Source organism: Lepidochelys olivacea (assembly GCF_965140295.1).
Source record: "Lepidochelys olivacea isolate rLepOli2 genome assembly, chromosome: 11".
Classification (NCBI taxonomy): Eukaryota; Metazoa; Chordata; order Testudines; family Cheloniidae; genus Lepidochelys; species Lepidochelys olivacea.
In genome coordinates, this window is record NC_140421.1 from 40342292 (window position 1) to 40359991 (window position 17700).

At 41.5% G+C, this 17700-nt stretch overlaps 1 protein-coding gene across 3 annotated transcripts in view; it reads right to left on the reverse strand.

Moving 5' to 3' along the window:
- Nucleotides 1–504: 504 nt before the first annotated feature.
- Nucleotides 505–17700, reverse strand: part of METTL8 (methyltransferase 8, tRNA N3-cytidine) — a 43348-nt gene continuing 26152 nt past the window's right edge. For all 3 annotated transcript variants that reach the window (XM_084643724.1, XM_084643725.1, XM_084643726.1), the window contains 7 exons: nucleotides 14240–14637; nucleotides 13634–13683; nucleotides 10170–10233; nucleotides 9710–9849; nucleotides 6262–6368; nucleotides 6106–6171; nucleotides 505–881 (listed from right to left, as the gene is read on the reverse strand). In XM_084643724.1, the coding sequence (XP_084499850.1) occupies nucleotides 706–881; nucleotides 6106–6171; nucleotides 6262–6368; nucleotides 9710–9849; nucleotides 10170–10233; nucleotides 13634–13683; nucleotides 14240–14637 (1001 nt within the window). In that variant the 3' untranslated portion in view covers nucleotides 505–705. The remainder of the gene's footprint in view (nucleotides 882–6105; nucleotides 6172–6261; nucleotides 6369–9709; nucleotides 9850–10169; nucleotides 10234–13633; nucleotides 13684–14239; nucleotides 14638–17700) is intronic.

The window sequence follows — 17700 nt, forward strand, 5'->3', positions numbered from 1 at the left end:
TTGGGGAGGCACAGCCTTCCCTATCCAGCCCTCCATACAGTTTCACACCCCGATGTGGCCCTCAGGCCAAAAAGTTTGCCCACCCCTGGTCTATGCCATGCCAAGAGTCCTAAACCAGTGTGATATCAGAGGTAATTCAACCAGTCACCATTCTTACTCTGCAGCTAATTTACATGCAACAACCTAACTGGTTGTATGAGGGAGACCACACAGATGGTGGATTACTTCGCCCAAATGCCACTCCTGTGTGCCTAACTGCCACCTGCAAAAATCAACACAAATCTCCAGTACAGCCCCAACAAACACAAATCAACACAACCACTCACAACCAGCATACATAAGAACCCCAAACAGACATGGCCTTTCACTGGAGCACACACTCATTCACCACCTACATAAATTAACACAAATCTCCCAGCACAATGCTCCCAGACACAAAATTAATATTATTGTTCAACTATTCAAACCAAATAATAAGAGGTCATTGAGATATGAATAGGTTAATGCACAGCCATTTTATTATGTATACAAGCAAGACAAGAGACATTTTCCCACATCACTCCTTAACAACAAAAAAGTACACTTTTTTTAAGAAAACGCTTTCAGTTCAACATTTTTCCTGCCTTTTCAGCAGTTAACACAGGATCCACAGGAAATATATGTGCACTCACTTGTTTTGGTCTCTGGGGAATACTATATATTTAGCTATGAGGGTGCCGATCGGCGGCTATTCTGAGGTGGCTGAAATGGTTTTTGGAACTTGCCTTGTATCCAAACTCGCTGCATTTTCACTTTTTTCTTCCTGTTGACTTGTAATCGTCGATCAACTAGATTCTGCACTTCAACTAACCCAGCCAGGGTAAACATGTTGTGGACTTCATCTGTTCCACAAATGAGAAGTAGAATTACTATAATTATAAAACAAACTGATGCAGCCAGTTAAAGAATTTACCAATTTAACACATAGTTCATCAGAGCTGGAATCAGCTCTGCTTTATCATCTGATAACCCAGAGCTAGAACAGTCCATGAGAAATCCTTCTGTAAAAGAGACCCCCTTTATGGCATCACTGAGTTATAATATGGTATAAAATCTCACACCTGGGGTCCAGATCATATTGCTCATAGTTTATAACAACTTTTCTTCAGAGCTCTAAGTTACACAGGATTTGAGGATGGCAAATATACAACATTTTGATAATTCTGGATATGTCTACACTGCAACAAAAAACACCAAGTCCCAGAGCCTGGGTCAATTAACTAGGGCTCAGGGGCTTGGGCAGCAGGGCTAAAAATTGCACAGTAGACATTTGGGCTCAGGCTGGAGCGTGGGCTCTGACAATCCCCTCATGGGGTCTCAGAGTCCCACAGCCCTAGCCCCACAAGCCTGAGTCAGATGACATGGGCCAGGCGCAGCCATGCTTCAGGTCTTTTATTGCAATGTAGACGTACCCCTTGGTTTTCACAGTAAACTACTGTATAAAACGAGCCTCTTATGGTGTGGCTGATGTAATTAGGTCCTATGATGGTGTCCCTTGAATAGGTATTTAAGAGGCTTGTTCACCTGCACATCTACCAATGTGATATATGCCATCATGTGTTAACAATGCCCCTGTGCCATGTACATTGGCCAAACTGGACAATCTCTATGCAAAAGAATAAATGGACACAAATCAGACATCAAGAATTACAACATTCAAAAACCAGTCGGAGAACACTTCAGTCTCTTTGGTCACTCAATTACAGACCTAAAAGTTGCAATTCTTCAACAAAAAAACTTCAAAAACAGACTCCAACGAGAAACTGCAGAATTGGAATTAATTTGCAAACGGGACACCATTAAATTAGGCTTGAATAAAGACTGGGAGTGGATGGATCATTACACAAAGTAAAAACTATTTCTCATGCTAATTTCCCCCCCCCCCACTGTTACTCACACCTTCTTATCAACTCTTTGAAATGGGCCATCCCGATTATCACTACAAAAGGTTGTTGTTGTTTTTCCTGCTGATAATAGCCCACCTTAATTAATTGGTCTCGTTACAGTTGGTATGGCAACACCCATTTTTTTATGTTCTCTGTGTATATCTACCTTCCTACTGTATTTTCCACGCCATGCATCCGATGAAGTGGGTTTTAGCCCACAAAAGCTTATGCCCAAATAAATTTGTTAGTCTCTAAGATGCCACAAGGACTTCTCATTTTTTTTAAACAGCAGCTTAGCCAGAGAGGCCCAGTGTAGACAAGTGGAGAAAAGACACTTATGCTCTCTATTCACCCAAGCCCTGCCTCTCCAGCTCCACTGCCATTTTGAGCAATGTGATGTCCCACAGCTGGAGCCTTTCCACTCTGCAGGAAGAGACTCCACCAGTGGAGAAAGGCTCTGGCAGGGAAAGGAGGCGGGGAAAGGCTCCACCAGCTCCCTGCTGCTGGAACCTTTGCCCTCTCCCAGAGTCTCTTCCATGAGGTGAGGAAAGGTTCTCGCAGGGGGGAGGCCGCAGGGAAAGGCCTCACCGCCATGAAAGGCTCCAGCAGCAGGGAAAGGCTTTGCCAGTCCCCCGCTGCTGGAGCCTTCCCCACAGTAGAGAAAGACTTCAGAAGGGAGGAAAAGCTCTGACAGAACCTTTTCCCACTGCCTCCCCCCGACAGAGCCTTTCCTTGATGCAGTGAAGGGCTCTGACAGCAGGGAGTTTTACCTGCTGCCTCCTCTCTGCCACAGCCTCTCATTGAAACTCGTAGCTACACACCGCAGTGCGGGCGCAGCTTGCTTTTTGCTGAGGCAGGTTGCTACATGCCACAGGCAGTGGTGTGTACTGTAGTATAGATGAAGCCTCAGAGCACAGACCTGCAGCCTAGAACCCCATCCTGTGAACTCCACCTTAAAGGTCTGAAGCTTCTGATAACAATTTAACTCCCTCAAGGGCATACAGCAGTTGTAAAGCAGTTAACACAAACACACACTTTGCACAGAGTCTAACACATTAATACTCTTTTATACTTAATCACATAGAAAACAAGAGAATACAACTCATACAAAACAATGAACACCACACACCCTGCCGCAATTTCCTTCCCACTACAGGGCATTCTTGGGGCTGCAGTTAGAGTCCCTTGGGCTGTCCAGAGTCCTTGGGGCCATCTGGGCTCAGAAAAGTGGGCAGGGCTCCACTGCCCCCAGGAGGCTGCTACATGCTGGGTGACTTTGCTCCCTCCTATCTCATGCTTTCTTTTCCTATCTGGACCTCTCTGTTCCTGTGTGGCTTGCTATTTAAATCCCGCCCCAACCCCCACTTCTTTTGTTCTGTCCTTTAGGTAATTTTTCACTGCTCCTACCTTCAAGGGGTGAAGCTAAAACCGGTTTTCTAAGGATGCAGCTGCTTTTTAGAATAGCCTCTGTGTGGTCAAAGTGCCATCATTAACATTAAATATTCCCCAGTGTTATTCTCTCATGTGTACCCGCTACAGGACCTGTCAGTAATGGTGGATCCACATACATACAGGCACTCATGACCCAGCAGTTTTTAATAACACAAGTTCACAATAGCAACCAGATTTCATAAGCTGTATAAATGGAGCCCGAATTTACCACAGTAGGCACTCCTCATTTTCTGCTAACGATTAAGAGATCTCATGGCATGTTAGGGTTCCCCCTACATCCTCCCCACCTCCTCCCCGCCGCACCATAGCTAATATCTTAATCCCTCCTACTCACTTCCCCAGTCTCATATTACACAGCTGTCAGGCCAGACCCTTGGCTCCGGCTGTACTGCACACAGTGCAGGCCAGGGAGGTATAGGCAGCATAAAACTCCCCTTTGCGTTCCCCAAATCCTTGGCTGCTGGGTGTAGGGCCAGTCCTCCTCTGCCAGGTTTTGCTGGTTGCTAATAACCCCAAGAGGCCAACAGTCATTCACAGAGCTGTGGGTGATTCTACTCAAGCCAGAGATACCTGCCAGAGACAGTCAGGATCTGCCAGAAGTAAATCAACAGTCCATTATCTGTCCCAGCATTTTTACTTCAAAGATATTTTCAAACATATCTTTCACAGTAGGAAGGATCTTTAAGGAAGCATTAGAGGTGAGACTCTTCAGAGGTCTCAAAACGTAGTAAAACTTGCATGTCCACAGACCCGTGGGAGGGGGAAGATCCACACACTGAGACTGCTCTATGTATAGGTCATGGGAACACAATCAGCTCCTAAGAACCACCGTTTAGCTGCGTAATGCTATTTCCTTAAGAGATCTGATTTTGGATCTCATGCCCTTGTTAGGGCACCAGGAGCTAGCACCATGAAAGTCAGAGTTATACCTGCGTAAAATTGCGGATGCTATCAAAAGTAGGTTGAAGGTTATGACCCATAAACGCCTCAGTGCCAACTGGCAAGGGAGTTACAGGAATATTCCGATTATGGTATGAACATTCTGGTTCACCAAAGAATATCATGTGGGGTCTTAAACGAAAGCCAGGGTTACACTGGTCATTAATACTGTTGTGCAAGGTATGTACAAATACTATGTAAGGAGTTTTGTATGTATACTAAAAATATGTTCCTCAAGTCTGTATTAAGGCAGAGTTGACAAACAGGTTTCTGTCAGACAAAGGATGTTTATTCACCTGTCTCTGCTGGTCTGTGTGCAAATTAAGAACTATAAGTTAACACAAAGGGAAGGCATTTACATACAAAGTCAGAGAGGAGATATGAAGTCAGCAGGGAGACAGTGCACTAGAGAATAACCTATGGTGGGGATTGGCCAGACTCTGAGGTACAAGCAATGAACTTTAGGGAATATAAAATGAAGGCAAGGAAGACACCCTTTATCCTACACCTAGGAAGTCATCGACCAGTGCAAATGTATTAATGAAAAATGGATCACAACCAGGCTTGGCTGAAGCACTGCAAACGACATCTGGGTGAGACAAACTTATTTAGATTGGAGATTAGCCTATTAAATTTAGTCTCTGTGGATTGTATTATGATTTTGTTTTATATAACCCACCTATTTCTATTCTTCTTACTCACTACCTCTTAAATCTTGATTGCTGATAATAAACTTCTTATTGTTTTCACTATAAATATCTCAGTGCTGTGGTGTTGTACAAGGAGCTGATCACTGAGCTATCCCACCCTCCAACTCAGGGTTTGAGCACTGACCTGCTAAACCCAGAGTTGTGAGTTCAATCCTTGAGGGGGCCATTTAGGGATCTGGGGCAAAAATTGGGGATTGGTCCTGCTTTGAGCAGGGAGTTGGACTAGATGACCTCCTGAGGTCCCTTCCAACCCGGATATTCTATATTCTATTCTATGAATCATTCAAGATGGTGTGCACACTGTTCCTTGGGGACAGCAGGCCTGGTGTTACTATGGGTGTTCAGTGGATAAGGGGTTGAACACTACAGGGAAATGCTTCAAAGGGGATCAAGGACTCATGTGCACCTATGGTTTACCTGCAAGGCAAAGTTAGGGCTGGCAGAGCCCAGAAGAGATTGTTTGGGTGGCTAACAGACTGGACGTGTCAGGGAGCTGAAAGTTAAGCACAAGCAATTCTCCCTCTCACTGGAGGCAGGGAGGTAATCAGGTGACTCATAGTCTTGGATACTCCAAGAATTATCATAAAGGTACCTAATTAGTTAAAACTGTTAATATCCCAGTATAGACCTACTTCTTGCTAAAATTGATCAACCCAGTCCTAGGAATTTAAAAAGAATAAAATGGAAAAAACTTTTTACTAGTCCCATAAAAACAATTGTGTGCTCCCTCTGCCAGCTCTGTAGCGGTCATTCATTAATCTGAGATAGTGACAGATACAAAGCAATGATGCTAGTGCAGAGGTAACTTACTTATACAGGGTAAAGAGGCACTCAAACTACTGTTAAATTAAGAGAGTTGAAGCATGATAACTTCAGCTTCAATGACACAGCTGAGGAAGGGAATCAAAGTCTGATGTTGTAAAAGAAAAGATCTTCCATAAAAATGAGCTTCATGTTTTTGAAAAATGGAGAGTTGAAGGGCTAGGAAAATTACTTAAATGGCTTTTTAAGAGGCTTTGAACCCCATGTCATCTAAAGAGACACTCAGAACTTTTCTATAAAACTAAAATTTGTTTTACCTTCTGTAAAGAAATAAACTCTGGTACCGTCTCCTCGTACATAAAAATTCTCTGACAAACAGCGGCCTAAAAGACAAAAATTGTGAATAGAAAGACTGGCTGTCCCTTTAAAAGATGTGCAAAATAAATACTAAACAAACGCCTCTTAGGAAATACCTTTTTTAAAACGAAGCTGAGATGTATCGTATCTTCCGTAGTCTCGAAATAACAACATCCCTCCAGGTTTCAATAATTTGGTCAGTCTACTTACAACTCCTTGCATCCTTAGAAAATAAAATGTGACACTGGTGTAACTCCAAACACTGCTTTTCTCTCGCCACTAGGTCCAACATGTAGTTTCTGAGGTCTCAGTGAGAAGGGACTGTCTTCAATCACCAAAAAATGCTAGACACTAACAAACAGCTTCAGTAGGAAGAACAATTTTTTTTTTTTACAAAGATGCAAAGGCACAAAAATGCACAAGGAACTTTTATTAAATAGTATAAAATGGGGGGAGAGGAAATGAGTCCTTTCCTCCTCTTTAGCAAAACATCAAGGATGGATTAAAGTAAGATTCTTGAGATCCGATCCCCCATGATCAGAGGAAGCCTGGACCTGCAGTGAGTTACAGGTAAAGCAGCAGGCAGTTGCATGGCATACAACTGAATGAACAGCCAGCTACCAAGGTAGGATGGGTTGGGCTACCTGCCAGGATAGGGTGGATTGGGCTGTCTCTCTTGGAAAGGAAGATCAAAGACTCTGGAGCAGGAAGCAGACAAGAAGCTCTCTCTCTAATCCAGCTATCTATCTAGGTATTTATACCATACACACAGTGGATTACGAATGCCAATCCCAGGGGAATAAAAGGAAGAGTTTGAGATCTGTCGATGGAGGGGAATTTGGTAGGGGAAACTTGTCTGAAGATGCTGGCAGGAAGCAGAGAGGGGAAAAGTCTAGCATCCTCTTGCCCTGAAATTTTGGTGGATCAGAGCAGTAGCTGTGTTAGTCTGTGTCAGCAAAAACAACTATGAGTCCTTGTGGCACCAAATAAATTGGTTAGTCTCTAAGGTGCCAAAAGGACTCCTCGTTTTTTCTTAGAAGGACTGTGTGTTCTGCAAGGCATGTAATCTGATAAGAGTTTAAAATTGAGCAAACCTCAGATTAAAATGTAAAACACTCATCGTTTAGGGCTCAATTGTGCCCTGGTCTTCCACAGCTGCACAGGGGTAAGGTTGCCTACATCCCTGCAGGGCCACAGAAGACTCTCTCACAACACAGCTCCTGGAAGGGGGGCAGGGCAGTAGCTGCATTCCTGACACTCCCCTCCATCCCACAAGCAAATGGATGGAAAGTGTGGAAGCAATGGCTCTGCTCCTCCTACCAGCCAGCCAGTGGACCTGGCTGCGTGCTAAGTGGGGGAGGAGCGAGTATGTTGCACCCTGAAAAGAGCTGTTGTGAGATACATCCTCCTCTAATACAAGATATGAGCATAGAGGCACTGCACCTCCAAGGGGTATCTCTTGGGTACAGTGCCTCCTGGGCTCCTCCAGCTCACACACTGGCTATTGCTTAAGGCTATCCCTAGAAGCACAATCTAGCAAGAAGCCCAGTCTTTCTCCCACTGACTTTGAAGGTGCAAGATCAGGCCCTAACTCAGCAGAAAAGGAGAATTATGAGCTAAGAGAAACCACCAAAAAGGAAAACATGCACTTTTAAAAGAAATCCCGTGCTTAAATTCAGAAATAGAGGAAGACAAACATTTAAAGGGCCTCTGTTTTGTTCATACACAAAATTTGCATGTTTCTGCCCAAGCAAAAAAAGGGGCAGCTGCATGTACAAATGGGCATAAGAGATCTCAGAGCAGATAGGTGGGCACAGAATTACAAACTCTGCACATGAAAATGCGTGTTCTGTGCACTCACATGGGGATATTGACAAATTCTACATGCACATGAAGTAGGAACCCTTTGAAAATTTGCCCCAGTATAATACCACCTGGAATGGAGAAAGGTTAATGGCTTCCAAATTACCTTGTTTTTGAGAACAACAATTTCAAAAGGGGGGCTGCTAGCAGAAAAGAAGAGTGTTGCTTTATAAAGTAAAAGAACAGCAACTGTTAAAATGAGAACACAATAGCTAACAACATTAATAAATCATCAAGTAACAAAGGTGCTGAATGAGAATGTATACATCCCAGAAACTTACGTTTCCCAGGCCCCCAAGTGTTTTTATTTAAGGTTCTGCAGTATCATTCTCTTGGTTTTCCTTGTCATTTCTTATATTTTAAGCTGTTAGACAATTGTTATAAAAATCAACAAGGGTCTAGATTATAATTTTTTTATGCAATGACTTTATTTCTAGGGGATATTGTAATGAAGTAAGTATCTTTTAGTACTTAAACTTTTGGAGACTGGATTATACTGCATAGAAATCTACACACAGAAATCTGTATGCACATACACATATAAACGCCCATGTCAGCATTCATTTGGCTAATCTTGGTGGCGGGGGAGGGGAATTGTACTCTTAAGGGTTACTGGGAAAAACACCCTCAGAAATTTTGTCTGCGAGCATTTTATCATTGCTCCCGTGGACAAAAGGTGTGATAAAAATATATTTTGCCAGGTATCTTCCCCACTATTGCTGCACTTACACAAATTTCAATCTACTGTCTGAATTGTGTTTGGAATCTGCACCCAGGCTTAGCAAAACACTCTTCTGCACATGACTCATATGCTCATCTTTGCACAAACAGGAAGGAGAGATATGCTTTCTGGAAAAGATCATCTTTCTGCAAAAGCTAATGATTAATAACTCAGCCATTCAGGCAAGAAAACAGTCCTCAAATGTACAACTGACTCAGGTGAGTATTGTTCTGTTTGCTGAGCATGGATGGCCATATTTAATGCAGTTCTTAAAACAACACACTTACCATTATATGTGGAATATGCATTTCCCTTTGTACAGTCTGGTTAAAGGAGCAGTTGAGTAGTAAGCGTGAATAATATATACCCTTTTGTATTTTTCCCATGGGAAAGAATATTCTTTCAAAATTTGTCAGTGTTAGCTGGTTCTTTAGATATTGAGAGTTGCTTCAGTAATAAAGCTAATAGCTCCCAACCCAATATAGTACAAATTAGATTAATTTGCCTAATCCAAACAAGCCAGATACGCTAAGTGATCTTCTTCATAAGAGGCCAATATCTATGCAATTGTGTGCAACTAATGAATCAGTAGCCTGGGTCTTTATCAACATGTTGTAAGATGCTAAATAAAGGATATTTGTTTTTGATCACCAAGAATAATTTCCCTCTGGGAGACTAGTAGGCTGTTTCTGAATTTGTAACTTTCTTGAAGCACTGTCACCTTTAATAGGTATATGTCTTGCAAGAAGAGGTTCATTTCATTTTGATAGTGACAGGAGGCTCACTAATGAAGTAGTTTGACCAGCTTCTCTCCTGGATTCGGAAAAGGGGAAAGCAGCATTTAAAATGTCCTGCATTATACATAATGTAGCTTACTAAATAATAAATTCAAGATTCATCATCTCACTTTGATATTCTTGAAAACCACTAGTGATAAAAGAGCTTTAACACATTTGCTTTGCCCTTTAGTCTTCATTTACCTGTCAGGATGAATGGCAGAGAGCACAAAGACAAGGAGAATGACATCCAGGATCTCATCTGGAAAAGGGTAGGGTAAGGAATCATCACACACATCATGAACAAAAGCAGAACACCAGGCTGAATTGTACGACAAGTGTGACTGTAATGATAAAGATTAAGAGAAACACAGAGAGAACAGCAGTAGTTAGTCAATTTATCATGACCCAAGAAACGTTTTTTCGATTATTCAGTTTTGTAAAACATTTCTCAAAGCGGATTCTGTTCTGGGATCTTGCTCAGGGCGAGAGACAGGCCCACTGGTGGTATTCATTCCTCTCTCTGCAGAGAAGGACTTTGTTCTTTGAAGTATTAAAACCTCCAGTTCAAAGTTGTCAAAGCCATTGTGCTCCATTTCACCAGGATGGCCTCCTTGCAGCCTTCTGAATGACACCACACTTTCTAAGTGAACACTTGAAATACCTTTACTAGCTCCACTGCTCCCAACGCAAAATCACAGCAGTACAGAAAGGCTCCAGGGGTATTGCTATGAACACAAAACAAACATCAATTAAAGAACTGCTATTGTACTAACCACATGCAGCTCTTTGGGGTACTCCACAGGTTTGATCAAAATCCCTTTCACTGGTCTCAGCAACATGCCTTATATTGCTCAGCACTAAGCAAACAGGCGAGAGCTGTAGGAATATCTGTCAACAGTTTGTGGGGTGGGAATTGGGAGGGGGGACACCAAGCTAGGAAGAAAGTGGAACTGAAAAACAAGAGAAAGAAGACACCATTGGATGGAGTCACAGAGAGCCATCAAATACTCGTGACAATACCCAGGTGCTGCATTGCATCAATATGCAATAATGGGTCACAATTTCACTCTGCACTCATTTTGTGGGTTTCTGCAACTCCACTCAGAGATTTTTCCGGCACTGGTCTGTGCATGCAATTTAATTAGCAACATGAAAAATATTTATTTCAGCTTCAACCGAGGAAATTACTTAACAGTTATTAACTGTTCTGAAGACATTTGGGTTCCCAGGTGTCATTTGTGCTGGCTGTGATCAGATTATGTGGTTTTGATTGTTTCCTTCTATTACCCTAGGCCTTTTTTCATCAAAATACATGTTGGTTTCCTGTAGTGCTAGCTTCCCTTCCCCTCGCATTCACTGCGAAGCCAGTTGCAAATTTCCCTCACATCAAAACATCTGATGTCAGGAACTTAGGGTAGGATTTTTTCAACTCTTCAACAATCAATGTAAATGAGGGTGAGTCAAGCAGCAGTCCCACTAATTAAGGAACAGGATTAGCCCTCAGAAAAGCCATCTCTCCTAAAGTGCTGGAGATTTTGGAAAAGGTGTCTCACCAAATAGAAAATGTGTCCCTGTGCCCAGCAGATTCTGCTGTATACCCAGCTCAACAGACCATATCTCTAAGGGGGCTGAGCAGGAGAACCCTCTTGGACCAAGAGCAGCCAATCCTGATCTCACTACTGAGCAAAACCCTCCTTAGCTCTGTGAATACTTATGAGATGTATTCAGGCAAACAGTGGAATTACAGGTCCCAGACTGGATATGAGATCTTGTGGAACCTGAAATCCCTAGCATGACTGAGGGCAAGCAGCTGGGTTTTTGACTGACCAAGTCCCACTTATCAAATTGACTCACCAATGTGTATAAACAGCTCTTCTCTTCTCAGAAAGTGGGAAGCAAGCTGCATGAAAAGCCTCTGTCAAACAACAGGGACAGTTCTGGTCTGGACAGTTATTTCACGGCCAGCATGTCTGGCCCCTAGGCAGAGGTGTGGCCAGGAGGTTCTCCGTGGTATGCATTACCCACAGGCACCGCCACCGCAGCTCCCACTGGCTGGGAACCATGGCCAATGGGAGCTGCAGAGCCGATGCTGGGAGCGGGAGGGAAATGCCAGCCTAGGAGCTGGAGGGAAATGCCAGCCGGTTCTGGGAGCTGCGCGGAGCCAGGGCAGACAGGGACCCTGCCTTAGCCCCGCTATACCTCCGACTGGACTTTTAATGGCCCTTTCAGTGGTGCTGACCGGAGCTGCCAAGGTCCCTTTTCGACCAGGCGTTCCGGTCAAAAAATGGACGCCTGGTAACACTAAGCACTAACTGTGTAAAGTACCATACCTTTTTATTTTTAATTTTGGATCATTAAAAAAAAAATATTCCAAAGAAAGGGGAAGGTTTTCTTTCAAGCACAGTGTGCATCTACATTGTATTACTATTCTTTTGTGCAAACAAAAGGCAATTTTACATTGCCAAATATAGTGTGAATTGTACTTAGATACAAGATGTGCCCTCCAATAGATAAGAGATGTTTCCATCAATTCAGATATGAAATCAATGCGGACTCTTAACTGCAATGGATTCTTAACTACATCCAGACTTCAGTTACACCTCTGTGTTTTAAATACTAAATGCTATATCGTTAATGCACCTATCTGGTCACATGCAGGATTTGCATAAAAACTGAGATCACCGAGTAAAATACTGATTAATAGGAAGACTATTAATTATAACAAGTTTTGCAGTACAAATAATGCCTCCTGTATAATACACACCAGTTTGAGTTTTTCCCCATACACGTACCTAATAATGTCTTTTCTCCCACACAACACTACCTTCTGTTGTTTTCATTGATAATGCGGCTTTCTCCTTTCACAATACAATCTGATGTTTAGGGGAGAAGGATTGTTTTGGGGTTAAGGTCTGGTAGTTTGGAGATTGGATTCTTTTGTTAACACTGCAACACACTGTGTGACCTTGGCACACCACTTAGGGTATGTCTACATAGCAGCTGGGAAGGTGCTTCCCAGTATGGGCAGGCAGACAGACACACACCAGCTCTGCTCAAACCAACAAGCAGTGTGGTGACAGCTCGGGCTACCCTCGTATGTAGCCAGGGGTCCACCAGTTTGTATTCAGGCAGCTAACCTGAGTCACCACCTGTGCCACTGTGGCCACACTGCTATTTTTACCATGCTAGCTAGAGCAGAGCTAGTGTGTGTATGTCTCCCTGGGCTGGGAAGCATGCTCCCAGCTGCCCTGAATCTCTCTGTATCTGAATTCCCACATCTGTGAAATGGACCCAATAGTGCTTGTACCACAGAAATGCTGTGGCTAACAATGTGTGTGAAGTGGACTGAAGTCACTACGAAAGTGTAAATTATTAGTATTGGTCTGCAGAACAACAATTAGTGTGTTGCACAAAAGTTTCAGAGATGAGAGCAGAAAAGAGTCTGTCCCTTCCCCTGATGTGTGGACATCGTTTCCAGTGAAAGCTAAGAACGTGCACCGAAAGGAGAACATTCTCCCACACTTCCTTTTTCAAGACAAAAGCTATGTGGATGGGATGGAGGGGTTAGGGGATTAAGTAATGCAATATGGAACTTTGGGTCTCTATGTCATTAAAACTTGAGCTGCTTTAATCGAGAACATGGACCAAATTCAGAAGTGACATAAGGAGTCAAAGGTAGCACTCACAAGCTCTTGCCAATGTGTAATATACACCATCATTTCTGTCACCTCTGAATTTGGAACCAGAAGTTGATACTATCTGTTGGCTGTTCAGTGACCTGTATGACAAGTGTTGGTGGTCTCAGTCCAATGCCACTGGACTGGTGTAAACACCCAAACTAACACAAGTGACAGACATTTTAGTTAGCAGTTGGCCTGAATGAGCCTGAAGACTGACCTACCGCCTCAACACCAGATGTTTTCCCTTCTAAATCAAAGCTGAATAACTGGCTCAGCACCATGGGGAATAACTTACATGGCTACTGCCATTGTCCCTGTTCTGTGGGTAACGAGAAGACTCTGGTGTCTAGCACCGTGAATCCAGCATTTCTCACAGCATAAGATTATCTTAAAACTTTTTTTTCATTAATGTTGGGCATGTATTTGGGAGGCTGACACAGCTTACCATATAACTTTCAGAATAGGAAAAGCACTGTTTCCAGCACCACAACCAACCTGGAATTGAAGCAGAAACAAAAATTTAACTAAACCATCAAATAAAGCCTATATCTCAGAGTTTTAGTCCCAAATTAACTGAAACCATTACAGTGATTAAAGAGGCAAAAAAGGGGTAAATGGCTTTGTTGCTCCTTACACCACAACTCTCAGAAGCACTGACTCTTCCGCTACGCTTATGAGCCAGGATCAGGTCCTACACTCTCTCCCATGCCCAGAAAAGATTCTTCTCCCAGGGGCAGCTGCACAGGAAATTGTACAGTTTTCTTGTACAATTTTGCTATTTTGTCACACAGCATTGGTTTAAACACAACAAAATATTTTAAACTGGGATTTTCAGACAGGCCGAAGGGAATTAGAAGCACAACTCCCAATGACTTTCAATGGGAACTGCGCATCTAATTTTCTTAGGTCCCTTTGAAAATTTCAGGCACAAGGCAAAAGTAGTGTTGTGAACTCTGAATAGTTGTTGCCTTGATAATTATTAAGCAACCACTACATTTGAAGCCATCGTTTGGAGTTGTAAATTATGTGTTGAATGTCTGCAGTAAAGTACCTCTAGTATTCTATAGGTAGCACCACTGCCAGGGAAGGATTCTTGCTTCACAGGTTCTTGTTCACAGTTCTTAACATGTTTGTTGTCAGTAACAGGTTCTGCTTGGCTTTTGTTGTATGCGTGTCCTTGCACAGAAGTTAAACCATCCACCAAATTGTTCTGACAATAATCTTCGCCTTCTTCAAACATTGCAGGAAAGCCCACATTTGTGCAATTGTTTGTAGCATTCAGTTTTACATGACAACAATATTTTTCTTCTTTATTCATCTGATCTTTCCTTCCTTTTGGAAGAATTTCTGGAAACTCCAGAAACAGCCAGTTACGATCCTTGAAAAAGTTATTCTTGTGAGTCTTGTAGAATTCATTCCAGTATTTACTAGCTTCTCTTTCATATTTGTCTGGAATAAAAAAATTGGTGCATGGGCACTTAACTGTCATAATAAAACAATATGACATTTAAAAATCAAACTAGCTAATAGCAGAAATACAGGTTAAGAAATTTGATGCTCTCCACATGGTGTTGTTTACATCAAATATCAAGTCTTTGGGCCCAGTCCTTTCACCTGTGTTCAAGGAAAACTCCTACTGGATTTAAAAAGGATTTTACCTGCATAAAGACTATAGAAACACACTTTCTGCATCTTTAATTCTATTTTTGTTCAGTCGCACACAAGGAGAATGTCACCAAAATGCACAATAACCTGCCTACCTACGTTTTATTTCATATAAACCAACTCTTAATACTTACATTTTTATAAATAAGAGATATATTTACTTTATATTAACTATAGGGAAAGATATATGGGCCTCTGGAAATGGGTTTGCGTGTAGCTATATTGCAGACAAAGTTATTACATGCAAAATTACCAAGCAAATATTAGAACATTGAGTTAAAATATTAGTTTGGAGGCCAAAAATAAATATCCCTGGTGTAAGCTGATGCAACTGCACTAAATTTGGTCCCATGGCTCTAATATTGTCCCGTCCAAAAATCCATAAGCAATATTATAAAAATCTAAACACCTACGGATTTTTAATACACAAATTTGCAAACCTGCTTTCATCTACTGTAACAGCTCATGTATACATACACACACACACACACACACAAACAAACGTGCACCTGTACATTGTTCAGGAAATAAAGAAGCCATAAGCCAAATTATAAAAGCAATGCATCATTTTAGTTAAGCTGTCTCTGCCCTTTCCCCTAAATTAAGAAACATGACATTGAAATTAATACTCTTTTGTGACTTATGAATTTATATGAACAACTGCAAATGTTTTGCTAACTGCAGTTCTCTCTCTAAATATATGCTATTAGAAATCCACTCCTTCAGAGCCATATTCACTGATCAGCGTTATTGCATGTGGCCAATAGCAGCCCATACTCTTTTAACCATATCACTGATGTGCTATAGAAAACAACATGTGCAGGAGTAACAGGAATGCTTGTTTACTTTGCAAACCCTTTAAATAGAGCTGTTAAAAATTGGCCCTTTGTGTTCAAGAATTCTGATTTCTCAGGCAATTTATTTAATATCTAGTACATGATTTAACAACTATTACATACTATATATACATACAGGGCCACTAGTTCTACATCACATTTCTCCTGTCATTTCCCTTTGTATCTTAAAACAAAATTGCCTACAATCACTCCAATTTTGCAAAGTTAAATAAAGCTGAGAACAGCCATTAGAGATGTTTGGCTTAGGAGAGGTAGTGAGATGTGCCAATAGGGTGACAGAATACCCTGTACTAGAGATCTGCATAATTCTTTATTAAAGGGCAAGACCTAGTCATGCTCATTAATGGTGCAGAGTTGTTTTACACTGCAAGTACAGAGTTAATTGAGGTAAAACATACTGGATTTCAAAAGTCTATGTTGCACTTGTATAGATAACTTGATAAAAATGCAAAACTAAGCCTCCTTCTCAAAAGAGTCTTAAATTACTTTCATCTCTTTGTTAAAGTCACAATTTTCCCTAAATATCTGATCAAAACACAATTAAAAAACCTTGCATTTAACTTCCCTATAAGATTTCTAGATTTGATAGCATGTTTAATACAGGAGCACAATGCTTAAAATTAAAGCCTTTAAAATTCAGGTTCAGTAGTTTGTTGGCCAGTCTTTGGTTTTTTTTTTAAACATCCATCCTTCACTGCATCGTGTTATTGCCAGTTAGTTTTCCTATCAATATGACAGAACCCATCATTATTAAATTAATTCATTTAACAATTTCTTTATAAATTGATCAGAAAGGAGTGTATTCAACCTACAATGCTCCTGCGCGACTGTCTCTCTTTGTGGTTCAGGCACAGAGAAGGGTAATGTAGTTTCCAATTAAATTAAATTATTAACTTTCCTTTCTTAATCTCTGAAAATTTCATAAGTAAGAAATGTCAGTCAGCCTAGCTTCTGAGTCATGGTTTTTCCTCGCTTCTGTTTATTTTCTCAAGCTGCCCAATTGTAGCACTTTCCAAAACCTACTTCTGAAACTAGGTGCACTGAGCTTCTGAAACTAGGACCCTGCAGAAATTGGTTACTTTGCCTCATTTTTAATGGACTGAGGCTTGTCACAGCTATTTTATTTTAGTGATATTACAGTATTGTAGGAAACTCATTTTTTCCCCCTTACTGCAGTGTCCAAGGCACCAAAATACCTGCTCATTAGCTTCAGTCTAGTTCCTTGTTAATATAAATAGGCCAAAATGTAATCCACTTGCTGAACCAAGCTGGAGTTTTTGGGGAAACATTACTGGCAATGCTTGCCTAATTCAAGTTTTAAACAGAGTGACGTTCATAGAAAATGTCCTTGGATTCTTACATTTCTTGGCAATAAGCAAACACGTGCTTATTTTATTTCTAGCAAGTGTAAATTAAATTATAATTTACTTTCGATGAGGAGTAAGAATGTTACATCAACCACTTGTGTACACAGTTACGTTTTCAACCGGGGCTCTGTCATAAATATAAAGGGAAGGGTAAACTCCTTTAAAATCCCTCCTGGCCAGAGGAAAAATCCTCTCACCTGTAAAGGGTTAAGAAGCTAAAGGTAACCTCGCTGGCACCTGACCAAAATGACCAATGAGGAGACAACATACTTTCAAAAGCTGGGAGGAGGGAGAGAAACAAAGGGTCTGTGTCTGTCGGTACGCTGCTTTTGCCGGGGATAGAACAGGAATGGAGTCTTAGAACTTTTAGTAAGTAATCTAGCTAGGTGTGTGTTAGACTATGATTTCTTTAAATGGCTGGGAAAAGAACTGTGCTGAATAGAATGACTATTTCTGTCTTTGTGTCTTTTTTCTAACTTACAGTTTTGCCTAGAGGGATTCTCTGTGTTTTGAATCTAATTACCCTGTAAGGTATCTACCATCCTGATTTTACAGAGGTGATTCCTTTACTTCTATTTACTTCTATTTCTATTAAAAGTCTTCTTGTAAGAAAACTGAATGTT